At 44.5% G+C, this 25,100-nt stretch overlaps 2 protein-coding genes across 4 annotated transcripts; one reads left to right on the top strand and one right to left on the bottom strand.

The window, feature by feature from the left end:
• Positions 1-84: 84 nt before the first annotated feature.
• Positions 85-7,546, top strand: LOC147248584 (septin-5-like). Of its 3 annotated transcripts, XM_086226369.1 has the most exons (13): positions 339-547; positions 1,013-1,035; positions 3,062-3,451; positions 3,743-3,839; positions 3,980-4,066; positions 4,249-4,372; positions 4,535-4,669; positions 4,770-4,887; positions 5,917-6,018; positions 6,107-6,203; positions 6,623-6,785; positions 6,973-7,069; positions 7,158-7,546. In XM_086226369.1, exons 1-13 carry the CDS (start codon positions 502-504, stop codon positions 7,206-7,208), a joined length of 1,530 nt encoding a protein of 509 aa, XP_086082495.1. In that variant the 5' UTR covers positions 339-501; the 3' UTR covers positions 7,209-7,546. The 3 variants fall into 3 exon arrangements, with proteins under 3 accessions (XP_086082494.1, XP_086082492.1, XP_086082495.1); XM_086226368.1 differs by lacking the exon at positions 1,013-1,035 and having other exon boundaries at positions 85-547; positions 6,623-6,781; XM_086226366.1 differs by lacking the exon at positions 1,013-1,035 and having other exon boundaries at positions 94-547.
• An 87-nt stretch (positions 7,547-7,633) lies between these two features.
• mntb (MAX network transcriptional repressor b) lies at positions 7,634-24,095 on the bottom strand. Its single transcript, XM_086227023.1, has 6 exons — positions 23,770-24,095; positions 18,862-19,450; positions 18,726-18,767; positions 18,277-18,388; positions 12,030-12,222; positions 7,634-11,883 (listed from the first exon to the last, which is right to left on the bottom strand). Exons 1-6 carry the CDS (start codon positions 23,840-23,842, stop codon positions 11,060-11,062), a joined length of 1,833 nt encoding a protein of 610 aa, XP_086083149.1. The 5' UTR covers positions 23,843-24,095; the 3' UTR covers positions 7,634-11,059.
• Between the last annotated feature and the right edge of the window lie 1,005 nt (positions 24,096-25,100).

Genomic DNA, 25,100 nt, shown 5'->3' with positions numbered 1-25,100 from the left:
GTTTGTTATGTCTACTTCCGCTTACGTATCTTTATTTTCCAAGCGCAAACCTGAATTACAATGTATTGTGAACGTGTAGGACAACTAAAACATGGACGCTAATGGTGGCAGGGAAGGTTGAAAATGTTCGTTTAAAACTCACCGGTGCAAACTTCAACCTCCAACCGCGCTTCAGTTCGACAAATGAATTCAATTTCATTCAAACTTAAGCGGTGCAATTTTAAAAACAAATGATTTAAGAGGTGTGTCTAATTGAAGTCACTGGGTCACATGGCAGCAACTGGGAGAAGAAATTAAAGGAATAACCCGGTTCGCTATCCTCACCTCGTCAGACCGACAGGACTGAGTAGATGCACCCAGAGGGAGCTCAGTCCAGTATTAACCCACCCAGACACACACACACACACACACACACCATATGCGTCATGACATTTTATCTGTTGCTTCCCCATCATTAACATTGCAGTTTATCCGGAAAGAAGGAGCCGGTGCAGCAGAACCATGGAGCACATGTCCTCCCCGGTCCGGTTCCGCAGCAACACTAAAGGTACGTTTACAACACGGAGACACTTGCGTTAATGCAGCCGATGCCTAACCAGTTTATTGAGATTTCTCATACTTTTATATAATGAAAACTGTCCAGCCACTGGAGCAACTATAATATCCCGGAATATTCATGCTGGATTTATATTACTACATATTTCCATCTATTTTACTGCAGTATTTGTCACCTCAATGTTGTTAGACTCATTCCAGGGTCCTGTGAGTGATTTAATGTTATAGCTAATTGAGTACAGGAAGTAAAAGCACTTTTTATGTGACTCAAACCCATTAAAAGTCTTGCATTATATTTCAAGTTGCATTTATCGCACTGTAAAGTAGCTGAAGAATCATACTTTTTTTTTCCTGCAATCAATTCCCATGTTCTGCTGTCTTGAATCAGATATATAATACAAGTATATTCGTGTGTGTGTTTTCCCACATGTATGCCATCATCTCTGCTCACAAAAAGCTGCAACTCTCTCAGAGAAGGAGGTAGGACCAGATTGTAGCATAGTGTTTAGTGTTTATAGCTTGTGTGTGAGATAAATCTCCAACCCCCACCCGGCTAGAGCATTAGAAGCTGGATTAAGCCTGCTGCAGAGCTTTGTGGGTAACGAGAGGTGACAAGTAAAGGAACGCCAGATGAACCCTGATCAGGCCAGCAGCACCGTTATGTTCTGCTGTCTTGAGTTGGTCAGCGGGGGGGGGGGGGGGGATGCGAGAATGGAGACGCCCTGATAGTGACATCAGCAGTTTGGCAAATATGAATACATATGAAACGAACTGGCTTTGCGTACTTGAGCTCCACATTGAAAGAGTTGCATTCGAGATTATTAGTCATAGTTTGTACGGTGTATCCTGTTTGAGCTGTGTTTACTAACCAGACTGTCCCATGTGCCCATGTGACAGATGGATAAGGGCCACCATAATGGAATAATGGGCTCACAGGTCAGGGTTAATAACTGAAGAAAAGACAAAGTCATCCACCACAATAGGCTCAAGCTCATCATGTCATGTACCCAGACAGCCAAGCCTGGGTTGTGGCCACCAGCCGGCCGGCCAGCCAGCCAGCCAGCCAGCGACTGCATGTGATTACATGGAGAATTGTGTGAACAATTAGTTTTATGATGTGTTAAAAATGGTACAAATTTGTGTCCCATCACATTAGCATAAAAACAGCAATAGGCTCAAATCAAAGTGGATCTGACTCAGTCAGAATCTCCTGATTATCTCTCCTCTTGTAGTAACTTTATTTCCAACCTGATCTCATAGAAATACATGAAGCGGCCATGAAATCAAGCACAACCTCTACAACAGGTGGCAGTGGCACGACGTCAACGACAGCAACAATAAAAAGACAGTCAGGATCCTTTTGTGATGGAGAGATGAAATCCCTGGTTCAACGATGTCATGCTAATGTCCAGTTTAGAAAAATGTTGTTATCGTAATTAATCTTAACACTCTAATTACTTTATAATTAAAAAAAAAAAACTTTGGTTAGTTTAAGCACCAAAAAACACGGTGTAGGTTAGGGGAAATGTGGTTTGGTTGAAGTGCTGAGCTGTTGCTGGGACTCGAACCTCCGTCTCCCACTGCAAACTTAGGTTCAGGAACAAGAAAACGTGATTGTGTTTGAAAAGATGAACGAGGGAATTTATGTGCCCACCAGGAAAAGAATCTTACATTGACGTTCATTTTGTGGCTACAGCCGCATCATTTTAAGGTTTAACCTTAGTAGTTGTGGTCATTTCACATACTCTCTATGAGGTCTCTGTTTATTTTCATCTTAGTTTAGTGTTGGTCATCATTTTACACTGCACTTTTTTTTGGCTAAAGCAGCAGAGTTGCCACTGAAGGGTTTGTCCTTTCTTCAGCTTCTCTTTTAAATAAACATGCAGTCATTTTTATGCCATCATTTCAACAAGCCTACCGGTTGAAATAAGTCAGTTCAGTTTTGTTTGCTTTTTTTTTGGAGACTATTGACAGCAAAGCCCTTTTTGCAAAGGTCCTGCTCCTTTCAGGACTTTGGGGGCTGAGTGGATTCTAGGGGGAGTTACAAGTTCATTAAGAGCTTATAGTTTAAAGGTTAAGAGGCAGGACTGTAGTGTCTGGCAGTTAGTTGTGTTTGCCAGCTGTAGGCTTGGGAGTTTGTTGTGATGCCGGAGTGGCTGAATGTGGTCTTGAGATCAGAGTCCTCAAAGGGAAACTCTAGATTCAGTAAGTCGTCAAGTTCAGGACCAGCTGAAGCCATTGTGGAGTTGTCATTACTCCGAGGTGTAGTTTAAGGGGATTCTGACGGGAGAGACCTCAAGATCAAGTGACTTTGGTATTAGGAGACTTTGGGGTCAAGAGAAATTCAGACTCCAGGAGGTTAGTGGATGTTGTCGGTAGCGTTTGGACTTGCAGTCTATAGTCAGCTGCTGTTTAGGGATCAGTTATTGGGAGACTCGAATGCCTGTTTTAAGGTTACCAGAGTTTTCTATTTTCTAAGCCATGTGTAATTTACTCCCTTTTCCAGTTGTCTAGCCTGACCATCAGGGACCAGGAGGACACACAGCTGCCTTACGCCATGAGGGATCTGCCTCCCTCCTCGCAGCCTGGCCAATATCACCACACACCAGGCCATCAGACGCCAGTTGACTGTGAGGTTGAGGGAACTGGGATAGCAACCAACGGGAGACTCCCCAGTCTACCTGGGACACCCCCTCTGGCCCACACCATCCCCCGCAACCCCACCAGCTCTCCAACCGTCCCTCATAGACCTCATCGCTCAGGACTAGACTCAGTTGTTCAGCCCCTGCCTATGAGAAGACAGCTTGTTTCTCATGGGTCTCTCGATTCACCGCTCAACCCAGCCTCCCGTCCACGCAGTCCGTGGGGGCACCTTGACCCCTACAACTCTCAAGAGGTGTGTTAGTTGGCTGCTTTTGTTTGTGCACTGATGGTGAGGTTGTGTATAGGTTTGTAGGTTTTGTCATTCAGGACTGTTGGTGTGTTTAGAGATTTGAAATTCCCAATGAAGCAGGTAAGTGCCAATATTGCATGCATAGATACATAAGGAGCTTGTCCTTTTCTTCTGAGCCCACCATGCTGCCCTGCCAAGACCTCACGTTGATCTTGGTGGTTCTTAACTTAATCTTCCATATCTGACATATAATGATTGTGTGTGTGTGTGTGTGTGTGTGTGTGTTTTCTGCAGGATCAGGGGAAGGAATATGTGGGTTTTGCTGCATTACCCAACCAGGTTCATAGAAAAACAGTGAAGAAAGGTTTCACATTCACCCTGATGGTGGCAGGTGAGTTGTCCCATGTTTCTGCTAACAGCAAGAATCGCTCTGATGATGACACAGTGGGAATTATGGGATTTACATCTCTGAACCGTAAATGCAAAACGATCATATTATTAGCATTAAAGGGTCACTCTGTCTGTCTGCAGGAGAGTCTGGTCTCGGTAAATCCACGCTGATCAACAGTTTGTTCCTCACGGACCTCTATAAAGACAGGAAGGTTCCCAACGCAGAAGGTGAGATGAGTTCTGTTTCTACTAGACTAGAGGGAGGCTTTGCAGAGATCTCTGTAGAAATACAGTAGCTGACATTAGCTGGCCTTTCTCTAGTCCACACCTACTGTCCGAGGCATCCTTCTGTTTATACCATGAAGTTGTTGCCTGATACATTGTTACATTGCACACATATGTGCCTGCAGAACGGATCAATCAAACTGTCGACATCGTAAAACACACTGTAAGCATTGAGGAGAAAGGAATCAAAGTGAGGCTCAGCATCATAGACACACCGGGGTTTGGAGATGCTGTCAACAATACAGAAAGGTGAGGGTTCAGTTGAATGAGTAAAGAAGGTTATAAATAAGATTCTATCCATTTTAATCTGCCAATATTGAATTGTTTTAATGGTAAATTCTCCACCTGGGTTGTTGTTGTTGGTTTTTTTTTGTTGTTGTATTTTTTTACTCCATCTTGTGTTTGCCTTAGCTGGAAGAAAATAGAAGACTACATCGACCAGCAGTTCGAGCAGTACTTCAGAGACGAGAGCGGGTTGAACAGAAGGAACATACAGGATAACCGAGTCCACTGCTGCCTCTTCTTCATCTCCCCATTTGGTCACGGGTACGCTGATGTGTTCATGAAGCTACTCTAGCATAACAGTTCTGCAGTGCTCTAGTTGTTCACCATCTTATGTCTGTACATGCGCTTCATGTGTTTTCAGTCTTCGGCCCCTGGATGTGGAGTGTATGAGGGCCTTGCATGAAAAAGTCAACATAGTTCCTGTTTTGGCCAAAGCTGACAGTCTGACACAATTTGAGGTTTACACTAAAAAGATGAAGGTATGAGATAGTAAAGACAAAACCCTTCCCTCAACCCTGCGGCAAGTCTGCTAACACATTCTTTCAAGTGCGCCCTCGACTAAGCGTCTCTCTTTCAAAGGTTTCTTTGGCTCTCTCGTGCAGCTGCATTGCTGCGCTGCTCCACCCGTCGTACTCTTCACTCCATCACCATTTCCTTTGCCCTTTTATCATGTATTTTTAACTCATCGTACAGCCTTTGTGGTCCCAGAGGTACACAGATACCCATTTATGATTAGTATGACAATATTGATGTGCTAATGTTAAGCAAGTTTAATATTTATCATTATTTTATTTCGCTTGTAAGCATATCTAACATTTGCTAGTCAGTGCTACATACACAGATGCTGTAATGATTCACCTGGTGATGGCGTCACAGAAGGTTAAGGGATCACTAAAGTTACCAAGCTCCTGCGGTCTCCTTCGCCGGTGGGCGCTCTGGTAGTGTTTTGCAGATTTTTGGTTGCCTACCAAGGGACAATGGTTTCAATGCCAATGTTAGCTTCAGCTTTGTTAGGAGTCCCAACAGACACAGTTGGCTGTGATTAGGGAACATGTTCTGGTCACTGCACCAGTGGCAGTGCTGGTGGTGTCAGCTGAAAAGAAGAGGACGGCTCGGAGTCTGGTCATGTGGGGTGAAAAAGGGGGTAAAGGGACACAAAATACAATTATTGTGGTTATTAAGACATTTTAGTCAAAACCACATGTAAGTCTGGCATTCGCTAAAGGAAAGTAGCAGGAGATCTTTAATATTGTTAGGATTCTTTTCTATGCAACCATGAATTAAAGATTCAAGATTTTCCTCTCAAGTATAGGTCAGGGTGGCCATTAAAGTTAGTATAGCTTAAAATCTTTCACCAAACGTCAGAATATTTAGAAACTCGGAAAAATATTTTAAGATTTAAGAAAAATGACACACATTTGAAATTTAATTGTTTTCGTGTCACCTTCAGGGACTTGCGGTTGTAGTCTGGCTCTCTCTCAAACATTTTTTTCATTCGTGCTCTCCAGATCAGGGAGGAGATCAAGAGATTTGGGATCAACATCTACCCGTTTCCTGAGAATGACTCAGATGAAGATGAAGATTTTAAAAGACAGGACCGGATACTCAAGGTTCTCCGCTTGACTCCTTCATCTCTCGCGTTTGAGATGAGTCTCAATATTAAGACTGATGCTAAGTTGTTTGTGCATCTCTCTGCAGGACAGCATCCCGTTTGCAGTCATTGGGAGTAATGTTCAGGTGGAGTGTAATGGTCACAAGTTCAAGGGACGTGCGTATCCCTGGGGTGTAGTAGAAGGTACTACATTCAATCAGTCCAACGTTAAAGGTTGAGAATTTTTGTTGAAATGTTTAGCTATTAGCTGTTAGCTACATGAGTATTAGAACATGGAAAGAAGTTGGCATTGCTGAACGCCTGGTTCTCTCGTCACAATTTTGTTTGGTTTTTTCCAGAAGATTTGTGTATAAAAATGCATGAAATAAGCTTTTTGGTTAACCAAAGTTGAAGTTGTTTTTACATTTTTGTTCTCCAGGATAAAATGCTTTAATCAGAACCGTATTTGTGAATCTAACTTCACCGTTAGCCTACAAAACTACGTCATGCCTGAGGTGCTTTGCTGTTCTGTGCATTACAGCTACATTCACGACATCACTGCAGTTCTTCTTAACAACAACCTGTCTTGATCTGTCTATCTGTCTCCGTCGTTGCGTGGCCAGTGGAGAACCCCACTCATTCAGACTTCCTCCTGCTGAGGGACATGCTGGTGAGGACGCACATGCAGGACCTGAAAGACGTGACACGGGAGATCCATTACGAAAACTACAGAGCCCAGTGCATCCAGACCATGACGCGCATGGTGGCGCAGGAGAGGAAGCGTAGGTACGCTGTTTGGTCTCTCCTTACTTTTGAGAATCCCTAAATGTAACTCACACATAAATTGACATTTTGAAATTCAACATGGGCTCCTATTGGTAAAATACAAATGTCCTATTGGTGATTTTTCCTTTCACGGCTGAGGTAGATGCTTACACAGACTGTGTATTGTGTGGTTGTCTTTGGTTTTTAGTGAGAGGTTTCGAGATGGAAGCGAGGCAGATTATCCTCTACCGCTGGCGGCCATCAACACAGAGACTCAAAGACTTTTCTTCGATGGTGAAGAGGAGGTGTGTTTCTGCCAAGCGGACCCACTCGTTCCTTCATTCAGGCAGTTGCAGATCTATTAATCACTCCTTCTTTACCTCACCTCTGCAGCTGAGGAGGATGCAGAAGGTGCTGCAGAGCAGACAGACGGGAGGCTGCTGATTCTCCCATGATGCCAGAGGAGAGGAGAGAGACACGGGAACACAGCCAGTTTACAAATCCTGAAATTCATCAATGACTGCTGATGATTTGCGGCTGCGATTTCCCCTGAGGACAGAAACGCAACTTATCAAGTCCTTTTTGTTTATTACTATGTTTCATAAAGGCTCCTATCAAGTATCCATAGTGATGGGGGTTACACTGCCATCTAGTGGCTACAGTAATGACGTTGAACGTTTGCTTTTTTAAACTACATTTCAATACTTGAGTGTTATGTCTTTTTCATCATTTGTCATTTTGGTTGTTTTGTAAGGAGATTTAAAGAGATCAGTAAATAAACTTTAAACTTATTGTCCATCATGTCTATTTGAGATTTTAACCGAACACAAAAAAGAACACAGGAGAAGCATCGTATGTTGTAAATGTAATAAGATTTATTAAGAATCTTTATTATTTCATCAGCATAATTAATTATTAATATTTTTATCCGTTATCATCGTTATCTTAAACAGTGGACAGTTAGATCTAAAAGGCAGCCCAAAGTGTACAGGCGATATATAACTTAAAACTTTCTCCATAGGGAAAACATGATTTTATATTAATATATAATATCAATGTAGCATGAGGTCCAAGATCCTGCCCACGTTATACAGTATTGTACATGGTCCCAAAAAGAAACATGAAAACAAAACCTTCAAACAAAAGAAACTGAACGGCAATCTACATGCAAAACAACTAAAAAGAAACAAGCATTTAAAATTTCAAGATACGTACACTCATATGCCAAAACGTGCATACGATCACGAATTTACAAAAGTTCATACGTACATACAAATATTACAAAACTCAAATTGAATATTAGACATTGTTATGTTATCAAGGAAAGAGCAACATCTTTTTTTTTTCTTTTACTTTTACCACTCCATGTCTCAGTCCAACAGGGGGAGGGGGAGAAAAAAAAAAAACAACTTAAAAAAAAAAACATCAAAAACAACTATTCCATTCGCTCAATGTGTACGTGTTTTGCCAAAGTTGTCACAGTGTTCAGGAAAACTGAGTGTAGGCACACACGAAAGCACCCAAACAGGCTCATACCATAAATCACCTCTGTGTAAAAAAATATCTTGCTTGCTACACACACACGCACGCGCGCACGCGCACACACACACACACACACACACACACTCCATCATGCACAGGGCAAACCTATAACCAAAAACAGAGCCATGCTACAGGTACAGTAGGATTAACTATAGTACAGAATATAAAGCATATTGAATACAGTCACATATACAGACAGAACATACAGAAAAGGAGAGGATTCACGTGACACTGGCTACGTACACTGACGGGGTGCGATAGATTTTATGGTGCGACACATATAGGCTGGCAAGACGGCTGTGGAGCCAAGACAAAAACACACGAAGAGGGGCGTCACTACACATCCTCTACTTTTATAAAATTTGGAAAACGTATTTTCTGGACCAGAAAGTTTGACAGTTGTTGGACGTTGCTTTCATAAAGGCCACGATGCTGTCAAATTCATCATAAAAAAGCTGCAGAAAAAAAAAAAAGTTTGCCACTGTGAGTGGATTTCATTTTCTTACGTAGCGTGACGAACTTTAACTTTTACAGTTATTGGGCCTCATTCATGAAAAGTTGTTTTTTTTGTTTGTTTTTTTTACACGCAAATTTGTTTTTTCACGATTAGACTTTTTCCAGCCCTTGATTTTATCTTACAGACAGGAAGCAAAGCCTGAGGGCGATTGTAACTCCTCGCCCCTGACATCTATCGTTTCGAGCTTCCTGTCTGTACGACTAAACGAAGAACAAATATCTTTGCTCTATAAGAGCATTTCATGACCGAAGCCCAACATTTTCCCAGGTAGTTGAGCTGCAGGTGTTGTGTATGTGTCGGGATGAGGCAGCAGAGGGAGCTGTTGCATTAGAGTGAGGAGTATTTTCCCCTGCAGTGAGTTCAGGTTACATCATGTATGACAGCAACAAACTGTCACGGAGCAGTTTCTGGTGGTTTGATCGTGTTTTCCTGGGTAGTTTTGGGAATGAAAGGCAGGCTGATCCTCCTGGTGTAACAGTGCTCGGCTGGGTAAAAATCATGACCTCTGATTATTTTAAGCTGACGATATTAGGCTTGTGTTTTAAGAACAACTGAATGGTTGACCTCAACAATCCACTATTGAGTACAAAGACTTCACGTGAGTACTGGCAGAATCAAATCATTCCCACAGGAACAGATGACTCCAAGAGCCTTAAACATTGTTGCTTTATTACGGGAGTTAGGACACTACTGACGACCCATCGGTGAGCTGTGGGGGATTTCGCATAGTTTTCTGACTGAACTCTACTCGTTCAGTCTGTTTTAGGACTGTTCTCGGGGTAGTGCTAGAACTCTTCTTTTAAATCAGTAGTTTGTGTTTAAGGAATCAATGTCAGGGTCAATTAATAACAGGCAAAGTCCATGTTGTCTGTGGACATCCAGGAGGCCAGTAACATCAGACCAGGGATTTGGTGTTAAGGTGTTAAGGGCTGCCAGTTCAAACTTGTCCACAGTTTCACCCAAAGTTGAAAGAAGACACCACATGTAAAAGATGTGGAGTCTTTCTCCCTAATTCTAAAACTGTTGACGGAGTCCTCTTGGCATTCTGGGTCGTCACCTTTTCATTTTGAACCTATTTGTGAGGTTCTGTGATGAAAGGATGTGGGCTGGATGCTCAAGTGTTTGATTGCAGGAAAAAGGCAAAGAGAACACGAATCGTACATTTCGGATTAATAAACCGGGGTAGTGGAGATACATCGCATCTGACGACAAGAACTGCATCAGTGAGTCATATCGGCTTCATTTACACGGACGGCAATCATTCGCGCGTTAACTTTGTTCTAAATAAGACAATATTTGATTTTCTTACAGAATATTCCATTTCTGCTACATAATATAGCACAAAGTCTGACTACTGGCTGGAGACGCCCATGTCTGAGTTTCAACATGAAACCATTTGTCATGTGACCGGCGCATTTCAAGTGTTTTCGTGCTAGTTACTAACACTCCCTGGAAGTTAGGTCATTCATTGTCATAAAGCAGTTTAATTGCCATACATGCTGCATAAACTCTGATACGACTTCATAGTGTGATTCAGGTGTAAACCCGTCCACAATCTTCTCCCTGGTGTGAATAAAACCTGAATACTCCCCATGTTTTAATTGGATTATTGCTTATTGAGCTTACTCAGGTTAAGGTTGTTCGAAAATGCCATTCACATGTCGGTGTCTTATTCAGAGTCTTTATGGGGTACTTCGGGAATATTGCCGCCCATGCAAATGTAGCCAGTGCTGCAGCTCTCCGTCTCATAGTCTTCACACTTCAAAACTGTCAGGTAAACCAAACCCATCTGTGACATTATTCCAAATAACTTTCCCATACATACTGCATCACCACAGCAACAGCCTAAACGCAAACAACTCTTGCCTTTATGAGTGATTAAGGTAAATCTGTGATGCCTGAGTGTGAACTGAGCTTATTATGTTAGTGCTTCAGGTCGTAAAAGGAAGGATAGAGGAAGGCAAGGAAGGAAGGTAAGACAGAGTTTCCGTCTTTGCGGTGGGGACAAAAGTCACAGTCTTATTGTCACAAACGATGGCCTGAGCCTCAGACTTTGCTTTAAGGTTACTGTTCAGGTCGACTCACAGAGCAGTGACCGAAATATCTCTGGAGATATTCAGCTGGAGTTGTCCAAACACACACATTCTTGTTTAGTTAGATGTGTCTGCAGTTGACTATTGAAAGGAGTGTGAAGGATGTGTTAGTCCATCCTATCTCTGTTTCTATTTTCATTCTTTCAGGCCAGTTTGAGTGTGCTGACAGGGAAGGTTGGGACTGTAACCATGGTGACAGGGTTAAGGACAGCTGTCTGCCCCACCAGTTGGGGGTGGGGGGCCAGCACTGCAGTGGGTTTCCCTAGCGACGGGCTTCCCTGGCTCACCACGGCAGCGCTGTTCACCTGGGCTCCATTAGTGTTAGCTTGAGGGTTTGCCTGGACGTGTGGCAGGGTGTGGTGGGTGAAGCTGTGGGTGATGTGGCCCACCATGGTGGGCTGGGACACCGACACGCCCTGGGGGTAGAGAGTCGGGAGGCGAGATGGCAGGGGAGCTCCAAGGTGTGCCACCGGATGGACGGTGATGTGTCCGATGGGCTGGGGGGCGAGCGGCTGGTGAGTGGCGGTAGCAGCAGTTGCTGGGGCTGCTGCAATTGGTTGAGGGGTGGAGGAGGTGGGGCCAGGTGATGGGGCAATGTGCGTTAGGTGCTTGTGATTGGCTGGCAGAGCGTGACTGACAGCCTGGATGACTGAGGGGTGGGAGACGGCAGCGTGAGCGATGACAGTGGGTTGGACCTGCACAGCCGGGGTTTGAATGGGATGAGCCGACTGTGCGGGAGGTGGACCTGGAGCTAATGCAGGGGCAATGGCTTGAGGAGGAGGTGGGGCAGATGAAGGGGGCGTGGTCAGGACACCAGAGAGAGGCAGGGTGGCGTGCTGTATGGACAGGTGAGGGGTGAGCAGCGGCTGGGCTTGAAGGATGGGGGGCGCTGGTTTAGGGAGGGGCGCTGGAGCCGAAGGAGCAGGGACATCCTCATCTATGTCCTGCTCAAAGTTGTCTTCTCCTTCTGTAAAGAGGAGACAGTTGAGTCATCAAGAGACATGAAGGTGCTTTCACTTTTATTTTAATGTAACATCTGCTGACAGACAGGCAGCCACGAATGAATCCTACTACCGAAAACTGACTTGTTCTCTTTCAGCTCAAAGACGGTACCTGAGGCAGTGGACGTGGACGCCTGGTCGTCCTCTGGCTGGATGGTCTGTCGGAGGACTCTGTCAATCTCCATGACGTCCATACACTGGCTGAGCTCGTTCTTGAGCTCGGCCAGCCGCTGCTGCGTGGCGATCTTCTCTCTGGCCAGCCGCTCCATCTCATGCTCGTACTCCTTCTCCTTCCGCTTCAGAGTCTTCCAGGGAGACACAGTAACAACACACATTAAGATCTGAAACAAGTATTCAGTAATAAGAAGACAGTCTTATAACTTCTTCAGTCATTTTTGTGTTAAAGTTTCCTCAAATGTGACTATTTCATCGTTTTTATTTCATATTTGACGATAATAAACCTAACATCCTAATTCTGTGGGCTTTTAGTTGAAAAAACAGGTTTATAACTGATGTATTGTGCCTGTTATCCACTTTTTTATATCATTTTACAGACAAAAAGATGCGTAACAGCAGTGATAATCGGTCTCAGTGCTACCAGGAAAATTCAACACGTTGAGCACATTAATATCTCAAATTCAACAGACGCTGCATTCTGCGTAAACAATGAATGACCTGAAAATTATGCGAGATGAACAGAAATAGATGAGATTTACATGGGGCGTTTGTTTGTATTGCAGCCAGTCTGTTGCTCTGAGTTTCTCTTTTGAATAAAAACTTGTTCTCGTATTAATTCTGCTTCTTCAGCTGCTGTTAAAAAGGCTCTACACGTCCTGCACGAGTTTCCACAAAGAGACAAATAAAGCGTCTGAAATTCATGTTTCAACAGTTAAGTAACACAACAGAGAAAAGTAGATCCAAACAACGGAAACTTGTACAACATGCAAATGCAGAAAAAATGTATTTGTTTTTGGAAATGAAGATCACGTTCTCTCTTTGAATTCAAGAGTTTTTAACAGAAAAGGGAATTGAGATCCACTGCTTCCCCAGTGCAGTTTTTACCAAAGTAGCTGTTCTCCTGGGTTGCACAATCCTTACAAAGTTCTACACACTCACAGCTTCACACACTGCTTGTCTCTGTTATTCACTTAAGCTCCGCCCATTTCCCCCCTGCTTGTTTTTTTATCATGGAAGGAGGTCAGAATGGTTTCCGCCAATCATACAAGTTCAGCATCATCCCAACAATGCTGACGTCATCACTGGATTACTCTGAACAATCAGATCTGGCTGATTGAAGGCATTCATCGCTGTCACAGCGCTGTCATGTGATCTCTCATACGCTGCTGCTACCTCACAGATTCATGGATGAAATGAGGAGGTAAAAAGCAGAAAGGAGGCACAGAACTTAACGGGAAGAATTAGAAGGAAAGAGCTCAGCTTTCCCAGCACCCCCGCTCTGAATCTGTGACCCAGTTTTAGTGTGGGTCATTTGACGCATGAACACCAAACAGTGCGACAGGCTAAGAACATTAACAGATTACTAGGGAGGGATGGGGGGGGGGGGGGGGGTAGAGAAAGGAGTGCAGTGGCTGGAGATGTGAGAAATCAAGCAAGGCTAAAAGTAAAAGATTGTGCTGGTAGAAAATACATCATAAACCATTCGAAGTATTGATTCTTGTCTCACTGATGCAACAAAAACAGGACAGAAAATGAGAGAGTGGGGACACATGATACCACCACAGGACACTCACTCCACTGAGCAAAGCTGTTTACTGTCTGCAGGCACGTGACGGCCTCACACGCGAGTCCACTTCCTTCACAGCACTCGTCCAAATTCACAACCCAGTCCATAGCAGGTGATCTACTCCCCCCTCCCCCCCGTCTCCTCCACCCTCCCCCTCACTAACACACAAGCAGGCTCTTCCCATAGTTGCAGGGGGCAGTTTTTAGAGGTCATGAATGAATAGGAAGTGGCGGATTACCAGAAAACCAGCTTTGACCTTCAACAATTGTAGCGTAATAATCCCAAGGTAGGGGGTCAAGGAGATCAAAATATATAATTTTGGAACAGAATTTAATAAAAAACATTCTTAGTTTCATAAAAAAAATATTCATTGTCAATAACTCCTAATGTTGTTACATGCTGTGTATCCTGTATGAGCTCACTGAATACAAGATTAAACACTGCGGACACAAACAGCAACAGCCTACTCAGATACTCAGTGAAATGAGGACATTTGCACTTTTTAATTTGCAAAAAATAAGAGATTTAAGAAAAAAATATGATACAGTGGCCACTGTGATAAAAAAAATACATCAAGATGAGCTATTTCTGCTCCTAGAGGTGCAGTTATTACAGTCACCCCTGGTTCCCTCGATCAAGGGCCAGTGGCCAGTTGATTTTACTGTACAAAAACACAAGATAATCTTTATGAATGAACACTGGCAGCCGTTAGAAGTAAAAAAAAAAAACCTGACACCACCGACACAAGAGTTCTTCGTCAGCACAGCCGCACTTTGTACTTCTTTTGTTTTCTGCATGATGATGTTTAATGTCTGAGACGAACTCTGTGGTCCTGTTTCGCCGTGTTAGCGGTCGCTGTCTGTGTTCTATGAAGTCACAAGTGTGTATTATGTCCTAGAACAAACCTGCCAAGCACATGTAAACCACAGCTTTTATTTCAGGTGCTCAAGCAAGAAACCATTAGCTTTGAAACCAGGCGTTAAACAAGCTAATTACAGGTTGAGGACTTCCTGTGAGAAGTCCCATTCATGTAAAATACCTGTAATTGCTAATTTGCAATCATGAACTATCCAGCGACAACACGTAACAGCAGAAGCATGACTGGAGCGCCGAATGTTAAAATACCTGCTGTTTTTTGGTGTTTGATACGCAGGTGAACACAAACCTCCAATCATCTTTATACATCGAGCTTGAGATCATTGTTTAGTAGCAAATGTGCCGTTTTTGATTCAGCTTTGAATCCACTCACTGACAGCGGTGTCATCTACTCCAGCACGGCAAAAGAAAGTTCTAAAAGTCCGTGGAGCAGTCGGGCTGGGGACCACATTTCATTCAGGAGCTACCAGACGCATGAAACAAAGGTAACGGTGTGAAAGGCAGCAATCAAGTGCTTCAGTCTGCAGAGGAACTACAGCTGTTGCCGTGTGCATCGGTGAGCATCATTTTGAGGTCTTCCTATACAAACCCAGACACCATCAGCCCTGCAGCAAATCACCAAGGAAACAGCTGCCACCCATAGTCGTTACCTTGGCAACCTCATCAGCAAGCACTTGTCTGCCTGGGCAGCAGTTTGTACGGAGCGATCTTACTGGATGAAGCATACGGGTAATTACCTCAAAGGAGTGATGCGACTGGACGCGTGCCAATCGGGTGCTTTAGCTCACTCTCAATTCCTCCCCTACACTCCCATCCTACACTCCCATCCTACACTCCTTCCCACTCCTTCTTCACCCTTCCCCCTTCTTGCACCCCTCCTCCCCTTCATCGATGCCTCCTTCCTCCTTCATCACCTCTCAAATTAAAAAAAAAAAAAAAAAGTGGTGACAGTGACTCAAGTGTGATGATATGTGGCCATCACATATCCATCTGTGTGGACACATGTGATCTCTACAAGGTTGACACGAGGACAAAGACGCTGCAACAGAACCTGCTGTGAATTCCTGAAGTGACATCATCGCTGCAGAGTCCAACAGAGCCTGAATCAGACCAGTTCAGTCTTTACAACACACACACGCAGAATAAAATGGTAGACATGGACCTGGCCACCTGCCACCGGTTGCTATGGTTACCCAGTGTTCTACAGAAGAGAGACAACAGGGTGACATGGAGAAGATGGACAGAGATGCAGGAAAGAAAAGGTTGAGTTACAAAAGGATTCAAACCAAAAAAGGAAACTGACATGACTCGTGCACATGCTACTGCACACGCTCAGAGCGGCTCGCCCCATTAGTGCACCCGCCGCTACACGTCACTGTCTCACTCTCCGCCTGCTATCAGAGTGGGGCAAGCTTGAGTGACGTCATCAGGCTTGTGCTCGCCATGTGCTCGGATCTCACATGGCTCCGGGAGAGGGAAAGAGAGGGAGATTTACAAGTTTATGTGAGGTGAGGTGAGAGAGAGGGAGAAGGTGGGAAATACGGGAGTGAGTCACACATCGACAAAAAACCTACCGATTACGGATGAAGAGACAGGAACATGGAGGACAATACGGAGAGGAGCTCTAAAACCATTTAATCACATCAAGTTTTGGGCTTAGGGCAGCTCTGTTCAATTCATGCAGGAGACAATAATTTATTCGTAGTGTCGTTTACTTTTGGTAGAATCCCTGATGATCTGTTGTGCAAATTAAAGATATCAAAGCTAGTTTATGATGGCAAAGTAAAATCACAACACGCAAACAAATTCCTCTTTCTATGGTTTTCCAGACTACAGATATCATCTCAAGACATTAGAAAAATATTAAGGATCCACCAATACACCAATTTTCATCTTTAGGCAGATATGTGTGTGTGTGTGTGTGTGTGTGTGTTATAAGTGTTGATATTAAAAGACTAACAGTTATTATTTATGTATTTTGTTACTCTGGGAGATTCGAGTAATTATTAAAAAAAACAATACTGGCAAATACAAAAAAAAAAAACCCAACACGTCAGCACCAGTAATTAGTCAGATAATTATTTTAACATCATTAATATTGGCCTGAACTTCGCAACGCTTGTAAAAATATTCCTATGAATATTGTGAAAGTTGTTTTGTTGAACATTAATTGTTTCACTTTACCAGTACCAGTTTCATTTGATCAAACTTGGTTTTATTGAGTAGAGAAAAGTATCAGTAAGGAACTGGTGTTTGAGTCAAAATATCTGTAAAGGTACAAGTATGTCAAAGGTATGAACGATACTGACGGCACGTTTTTATGAATGAACCTTCTTTCCTTCATTATTCTAAAAGCTTTAAAAACCAGCAGCTCAGCTCTTCCTCGAATCAAATCTCCTGTCAAAAACCTCAAAGGCCTCCAATCCCCCCTGTGTGTCGAGCTCCCTGGAGAGTGAAACCCTGCAGTCGCTCTTGTTTTGAACAAGTCCTCTCATCTCAAGGCCTAGTCTAGCTCCTCCTCCCACCACATTTCACTGAACACCAAGTTTCAACTCCAGGCTGTGTTTCTTTTCCAACAGAGGGTAGATTCCTCCTACGTCTACTTTTATAGACCGGTAACTCATCTTCTCAGGCTACTCGCACTCTCCCTCCCCTTAGCCACCAACATGCTATATGCAACATTATTTCTCAACACAACTTATATTTGTTTCCCAACCAAAATGTTTCGCCTTTACGTCTTGGCACAACCACTTATTTATCAATGTCGCACTGCATGACTCTACATAGGATGGCGTTACACAACATTTCCACCGAATAAGACTCTTACTGAAAGTGCAAACTAATGTTCTCAACAAACCTCTGGCATGCAGCTGTACACTGAACTTAAGCAGGAAACTTGACTCCCTAATTAGTAGATTCAGCCCTAACTGGATGATGGTATCATGCTGACAACAGACGAACCAGCACAAAACCGGCTTTCTATATTTATTAGGGATGCACGATATTAAGAGTTTTTGTGAACATTAGGTATTCTGATGTGTTTTAACTGATTTTGACTGATAGCTGATATTTACTGATGTTGATCAGCAGATATTAACATTTCTGTGCAGGCTGAAAACTAGGGGTGTGAAAAATTGCTTCACTTAAGTATTGTGTTTCTTTTTCTTTTTCAAAAAAAGTATTTGAAAAAAAACAAAACAGCTAAAATATTGTATTTGAAAGTTTATCTTACTGGGAAAAAGTATTCACATTCTAATGTATTGTACATTTACCATTTTTAGATGCAGTCCCGGGTTTTGTAAGTACAAGTCCAGGTTTTAAATGGAGGACGTAAATTTTAAGGCTTGTGACCCTGCCCAGCTGAAAACCACATGTAAAAATAGTGAATTTGAAAAAGCAAAATTTTTCTTCATTTCCAAAACAATACAGGAATCTTATATCTATTGTTGTTTCTTCATTACTGATGAGGATTAAAGAAGAATAGACAGAACAGGGCTAATATTAATATTGGCCATCACACCGCTACTGATACAATGACCGAAATCTGCAGATACGGATGTCGAGCTGATATTATCGTGCAACCCTAATACTCATCACACTGGGACAAACCTGTGTTTCCCCTCAGAGCTGAATCAATGCAAGACCAGAGTAAAAAAGGAAAACAAAAAGCCAGCAGAACCCGAAATGTTGTGTTGGACCACCGTGCTGCGGAAGTTGAGAACAAGTGTTACAGCTCTACCTGTATGTAACGCAAAGCACTGCGGAGAACGCTGAGGTTGGAGGTTTTCTTCTCATCGACATTTGGAACGTTCTTCTTCAGCGTCTCAAAGCACTCTTTGAGGTGCGCTCGCCTGAAGGGCCAAGAGTTAGAGATGAGAGTCAGACTCCGCTTGACATTTTCAAATTAGAAAATATCCATAATGCATCAGTCAGTCGAGCATTTCCTTGAGAGGTTAGCCGTGCCCTTGTCAATTAAAGGGACCTCATGAATCCAATGTTCTATGCTTGTGAAGGCTCTACAGGAAGAGGAAATGCCATGACCTTTGGCCTTGCAAGACTCTGTCTTAACACACATGATAAACACAAACGTGTGTGTATGTGGTGGTCAAGCTACAATACAAGGCTGTGTTGCTTCATTCCTGGTGAGTTAGCAACAACTGTGACAATGGAGGGGTTATTGTGACTGACCTGTTCTTCTCCAGTTTGTTGTGCACCTCCCTGGTCCCGGCTCTGCAAAACACAAATCCCATCATCAGATGCAAAAAACACAAAAACACCTGAGCCCTGTTAGTCAGATCGTACACATGAACAAACGTCAACTGACCCTCCTGGTCTCCTCTTCCCCTCCATTCCCCTCATGTCTTCCATCGTCATGCCATTAGGCCGTAGCTGAGATGTGGGAGGAGCTTGATGGGGAGCCAGTGCGTGCTGAGAGCCAGCACCGTTAGTGTTAATGGGGGCTGGGTACTGAATCTTCACCTGAGGCTGGGACTGGTTGGATGTGATCAGCTGCGGACTAGTCTCTACTTTTATCTGGGAGGAGCACAATAGGTGATGGGACGATGGCGGCGGCGGCTGCTGCTGCTGTGGCGGTGGTGAGGAGGCCTTCTTGACTGGCAGGGGGCCATTGAGTGTTGTCACTGCCGCAGCAATCTGCGTTGTGAGTGGGAGGGGGGGGACTGAGGGTGTAGCAGTGACAACTGGGACCATTGGGATGACGGCAATGGGGACCTGAGTAGGTGGCAGAGAGGGGGGTGGAGGTGCTGGAGGGTGGGTTGGTTGTTGACGGTGAGCGTCATCGCTCCAGTTGACATGGTTGGTTCTGACTGGCTGGGATGATGAGGTCACAAGCTCAACACGTCTTGACTCCGCCTCCCTGTTGATGAGCTCCTTCTCTTTGCGCTGCTCTTCCTCTGTGGATGGACAGAAAACATGATACAGAAGGAAAATGATGACTAATGCAAAGAGGCTACGGGAGATACAGTTGGGTCACAAACAGGAGAGGTGGTGGTTAAACACTGGACCGGCCCAGAGACACTCTTAGTGGAGTCTGGACAGTAGCTGAAGATGGACTGGAATTGGACACTTGGTGCAGCTGCTTTTTTATCATGCAGAAGTACCATAAACCCCCACCGCTGCCCTGCACTCACATCGCTCCGGGCCTGACCTGGCCTGAGCACGCTCACGTCATCACTGAGTTGTATGAGCTTAATATTGGGTTGAGGATAACCCAGAGCAGATTTTACATTTCATCTCAAGGGCAGGACATATCACTGACAGGTGACCGGCTAACACTCCAGACTGCAGGTCTACTACTTGGTTCAACAGTAAGTGAGCAAACAGCAGGTTGAAACCACACAGCACCTAATGACAGGGGACCTGAGAGTCTGGAGGACAGACGTGCTTGTATGGATCACATAAAGTGAGTTTATATGTCTCTGTATACAAGTCTCCACTAGAGCGGGGGGTGGAATACACTTGACATGTAGTGTAGCTCTGGAGGAGGAGTAGCAATTTACTAATCAGAAGGTTACAGACCACATCTGAGTGTCCTTGATCAAGACACTGAAACCCTAATTGTTCCACCATCAGTGTACAAGAGTGTAAACGGTGCAGGAGGAAACACTAAAGACCGTCTTGAATCGTTGCCACAGGCTTTACGGGGAACAGTGGACTGCTAGAGATTGGACTCTGAGCTCTGAGCAGCCCTGACTCACAGAAAGAGGTACTTTGTCATAATAACGAGTCGCCAGTCTGTCGCAGGGCCATCAGGAGCAATTAGGGGTCCAGTATCTTGCTCAAGGATACTTTAACATGGTCACCTAGGGAAGTGAGGATCAAACCAGCGACCCTTCAGTTGCTAGATGGAAAATCTGCCTCTGAGCCACGCCACCTATGCCTGCAAAACTGTCTTTGTAATTATATATCAACAAATATCTAAGAAGTGAAATGAACCCCCCCTTTCGTGGCAATTATTTCCTGATGTCGGGATATAACCACAGGTATTACGTCTGTGTCTTTTTGCTAAATGAAGAAAACCCCCTCTGTCTGTCTTGTAATTGGACCATTCCAGCACATCTTCCCCTGGGCCAAGTTAGGGCCATCTGACCAACCAGAGGGGTCTATTGTTCAGGAGCCACTCAGCAAGGTGAAGTCCAGTTGGCATCATGACAACATAAATTCAGCACTGCGGCGATAAATGCAAAAAACAGTTAAAAGAATAAATCACTGTTTAGAACAGTGCCACACTGCTCATGTGGAGCATGCAGAGGCGCACAGTCGTAACCACACACTTACTGATATGGTAGAGTGGTTGTTGCAATGTGGAAAGCCCTCAGTTACCATGGAAACGATAGCAATAAAATCAGAGGATCCCAGGGATTCCTCAAAAATTCACAACGCCTTCACACACACCGGCCGGTCATCATCTTCATCATCGTCGTCACGAGTGTAAAGCAAAACAGAAACTACACCCGACAACATGCCTGGTTGGGTAACATGTCTTCTCTATATGACACTGCACACCTCTGCTGATGATGTCATTTCCTTCAATGTGTAGAAAACACTCAAGAGCCCCGTTTCCTAAATTTTCTGGGTTTTTTTTAGGCACTTTTTGAAGATAAACCATCCCAACCCCATTAGGGTTGATCTATAAATAATGAGAAGAGTGAATTTGTGCCTAAATAAACATTGCAGACCCTTTTCACAGCCATTTCACCGTCACTTTATATCATCTGCATAGTTGAATAAGGAATACCAGCCATTTGGAAGAGGAAAAATCTTTCATAAACCTCTGCTTTGTTCGGGAAACACTGACAATGACATAGTTTATAACCGATATTAAAGAAATGCATTAAAATGAGATTAACAGTTAATCTCATTTGTGTTCCCTCTTATTAGTCATTAGCTGTAATCTAGATTTAGGCAGGCATGTTTTTTTTTTTTAGAAGCTAAACATTCATTTGTTGTTGCTGACTGCAGAATTTTGGCAGCAGCCATGAACATGCAGTCACCATCCGTCTTTATAATTCTGCACAGAAAAGGACAAATGAGCTCCTCTTCTTGTATTCATGTGGCTGTTGTTCATCATTTGTCACGCTCACGGGTGGAATACATCTTCCTGTCGATGCCAATCTCATGAAAACACCAGAATGTAGTATTTAAAGACTCTGTGTGTGAGGAGGACATAAATGTTTGTGTGCGCTTTCATTTGAGGGTACAACGGGCATTAATGACACGCTGGTGACAGGCATCCATGTGTCTCAGCCTCACTGCAAAAAACCCTGCGTCGGTGCTCTGGTCGTGCGAGACGTGCTTATCTACCCTGCGCAGGTTACTGTTGCACCACTTCATATGACACAACAACAAATGGTGCTTTCACAACTCCTGCTCGTTTGACTGGTTCAAACCACATCAAAATTGGTTTACGTGGGTTGTTTTCAATTTAGTCCAGTTCAGTTTCACAGTGCAATATATAAGCAGATTAAATCTTAAAAGGAAAAAAAAACAATAACTTTTTCTGAGGGATGTGTACGTAGGAGCAGAACTGTGAAACCTGCCTGAAAATGTAAACTCCTCAGCCCAGGTGTCTAGCAAACACCAGGTTCCAGCCGAAGACCAAAACAGACCAGATCCAGTATACGAAAGGCCCACAATCCTTTGTGTTTTGGTTCGCTTACTGCAAGTGGGCGTATTCGTGTTTTCACTGCAATTGAATCTCACTGAGGTTTGCTTGGGAATCGACCAACACCCCTCGATTGAGTTGGTTCCAATCTAGTTGTTTTGGTCAGGTATCAGGGAACAAGAGCTGCTTGCACAAGAGCCCATGGAACCGCACCAGTAGCTGAACGGCACCAGTACCTGAACGGCACCAGTAGCTGAACAGCACCAGCCTTTGGTTCAAACAGACCCAACCCCTCGGGTTTAGAAAGCGCCAGAGAACAAGGTGGCGTAAATCAGAGCAGATATTGTGAATAATTGTTAATAATTCACCAATTTTTTGTAGTTTTTGTTTCAATCCTGCAGGCCTACTCGCTACTGAGTCATTTAGTCGCATCAAGCTGCTAAACCTAACACTGACACACAGACACATAAGCTGATATTTGCTGGCATACAAGAGCATCCTAAATTGGTTCTGTAGATCTTGGACTACAATACACACACACACACACACACACACACACACACCATGCTCCAGATTGCCAACTGCACGCAAGCGTGAATTACATAACTGGAGCATCGAGGCTGGGTCGGGGTGGGGGGAGAGCAGGCGAGGTTGTCTCACTCCCCCCCATGACCCGACACTGTCAATAGGCTGAACGGGAAGGGCGGGGGCAAGGCGTCTGTATGTGTGTGTGTTTGTGTGCGTGTGGTAGAGAGTGTGTGTAAGGGGAGGGGGTGCACGTGGTCGTTGTGGGCGGATCCAAAGCACGCGGTATGCAGGGGGGAGGGGGTTGATTTGTCTCTGACACGTCATCAAAGGGGTGAAGCGCACACACACACACACAAAAGCAGCCCCCCCGGTCTTTCACGTTTGTGCGGGATCATTCAGTCGATTGGACCAGCCATCAATCGTCGTCGTCGCCCCGTCGCCCCCCCCCCCCAAAAAAGTCAAATATTTTATACACTCGCGCGCTCATTTAAAATACACGGAGCGGGTCGAGAGCGTGAGGGCCCGCCCCGGTGTGTGTCATAAGATATGAGAGCGATGTCAGGGTATTATGTAAAGACAAGGCTCCGCTCGCCACCGCCCTGCCGGTGCTCGACGGCGGACGGACAAAAACTGGGGCAAATACAACGCATATGAACCACTTAAGAAAAAATAAAAACCCCCAACACTTGTAGAACCTAAACTATTAATTCACGAGCTGTACTTCATAAGTTATACATTAAAAGGGTTTGTGACGGGAACTCCTCTCGTTCGCGCGCACACACACACACGTTGACGGTGAGTGTAGAAAATGTCACACCAACCAAAAGCGCGCAAAGTAGTCCGGAAAAAAAACAACTTTGGCCGTTTCCGCAATAAAGAGAGAAAGAGGTGTTGAGTCAGCCGAGTGTTGCGTTTGTGTTGCAGTGTCTCATTATACTGGCTCCGTGTCAAGTCAAAAACTATGGATGTGTTGGTTCAGGTAGTAACGGGATCCTCGGTCCCAACAGTTGAGGGTCAGCGCCCAGTGATATTTGGTTGTGATCCGTCCGGGCTGCTGCGCCACTTTGATGTTCCACTTACCACGTGTGATCTGTTGTTGCTGGGCTTGCCATTCCAGATATCTGGCCGCCTCCAACAGTGTATCGATGCTCATTGTGCGTAAACCCACACGACTGGCGACCCGGTGGCCCGGGACAAACAGAGGAAAAAGACCGAGGGGTTACGTCAGGTAGTGTCCCGGTAGGTAGCGCTGTGTGCACGGTCTACAGCCGCACCGCCGAGTGTCCGTTCCCCTGTGATTCTCCTGGACGCAGGCTGGTAGTTTCTAATCCGGAAAGTAGATCCTCGCGTACGTTAAAAAATAGGATTGCAACAAGATGGCGATGCGAGCACAGGAATACACACAACAAGGCGAGTGATGTTCTCGTCATGACCCGCCCCTCCCGGATTTCTGCCCCGCCTTGTTACTACGGCCTCCACAAAGATCAGGAGACCGCGCTACACCTCCTTTGCTCCTCCGCGCTCGACCAACATGAGCCCTCCCGTGCTTAAACTGCTTAAACACATAGTCGTTTGACACTGATGATATTCAGACACTAGTTGTAAAGCTTCCGGTGACAGACGGTGTGCCCGTGTGGGCCTTTCACCTCCGCGAGGCTCGAGAGAGGGAAGTCCGGTCCCGGTGAACTTGTATCCGTGTTTTACCTGAGGCAGCGGAGCCGCAGCGCATGAAGACTGATCTGGCGGCAGAGAGCCAATCAGCGCTCAGAACAACAAGGCATGGTGCTGGTCCACATGGGCACCCGCCCGGCCCGAGCGCGGCTCATTTGCATGGCTAGAGCGTGACTGGCCACCCTGCTGTCTCGAGATCAGAGCTGTCAGTCAAATCTAGAAGGGCGGGGCTTACCGGACTGAGGAGGCGGCAGACCAAAACAATTCAGTAGGCTGTTGAATTCCGCAAATCATACTAAATGATGAGTTTACAAATCAAATATTAATCTGTCTTGGATCACAGATACTACATTGTTTAGGGGATTAAGTTAATGAGAATAAGCACATGAATCATTGTTCTGAAAAGGGGACAAATTGAGAACTATGATGTCATACTGGCTACTGTATTAACTTAAAATGTTCTATGTTTTCAATACAGTCTATCGTCCTTTTTCAGTTTGGATCAGTACTGCATCTTTCCCCTATTTTTTTCCATCACAGCCACTGAGTCTCTCAGACTGAAAAACAGGTGTTTTCTGCAGGATAACGAGGATTTCCTCTCTATTTATGTTGGAAATAAGCTGTGACTCTTTGGATATGCAACAGTTTATGTAATAAATCAACCGGGGGGGGGGGGCGCAAGAAATCACGCGTATGGTTAGTATTAATGGTTTATGTTCCAGATGGGCATTTGTCTACAT

This window comes from Aulostomus chinensis, chromosome 15 (assembly GCF_037954235.1).
Source record: "Aulostomus chinensis isolate RoL2024-O1b breed Wild chromosome 15, RoL_Achi_v1.0, whole genome shotgun sequence".
Lineage (NCBI taxonomy): Eukaryota > Metazoa > Chordata > Actinopteri > Syngnathiformes > Aulostomidae > Aulostomus > Aulostomus chinensis.
The sequence above is the reverse complement of the archived record's forward strand: the minus strand, read 5'-3'. Positions and strand labels throughout refer to the sequence as shown.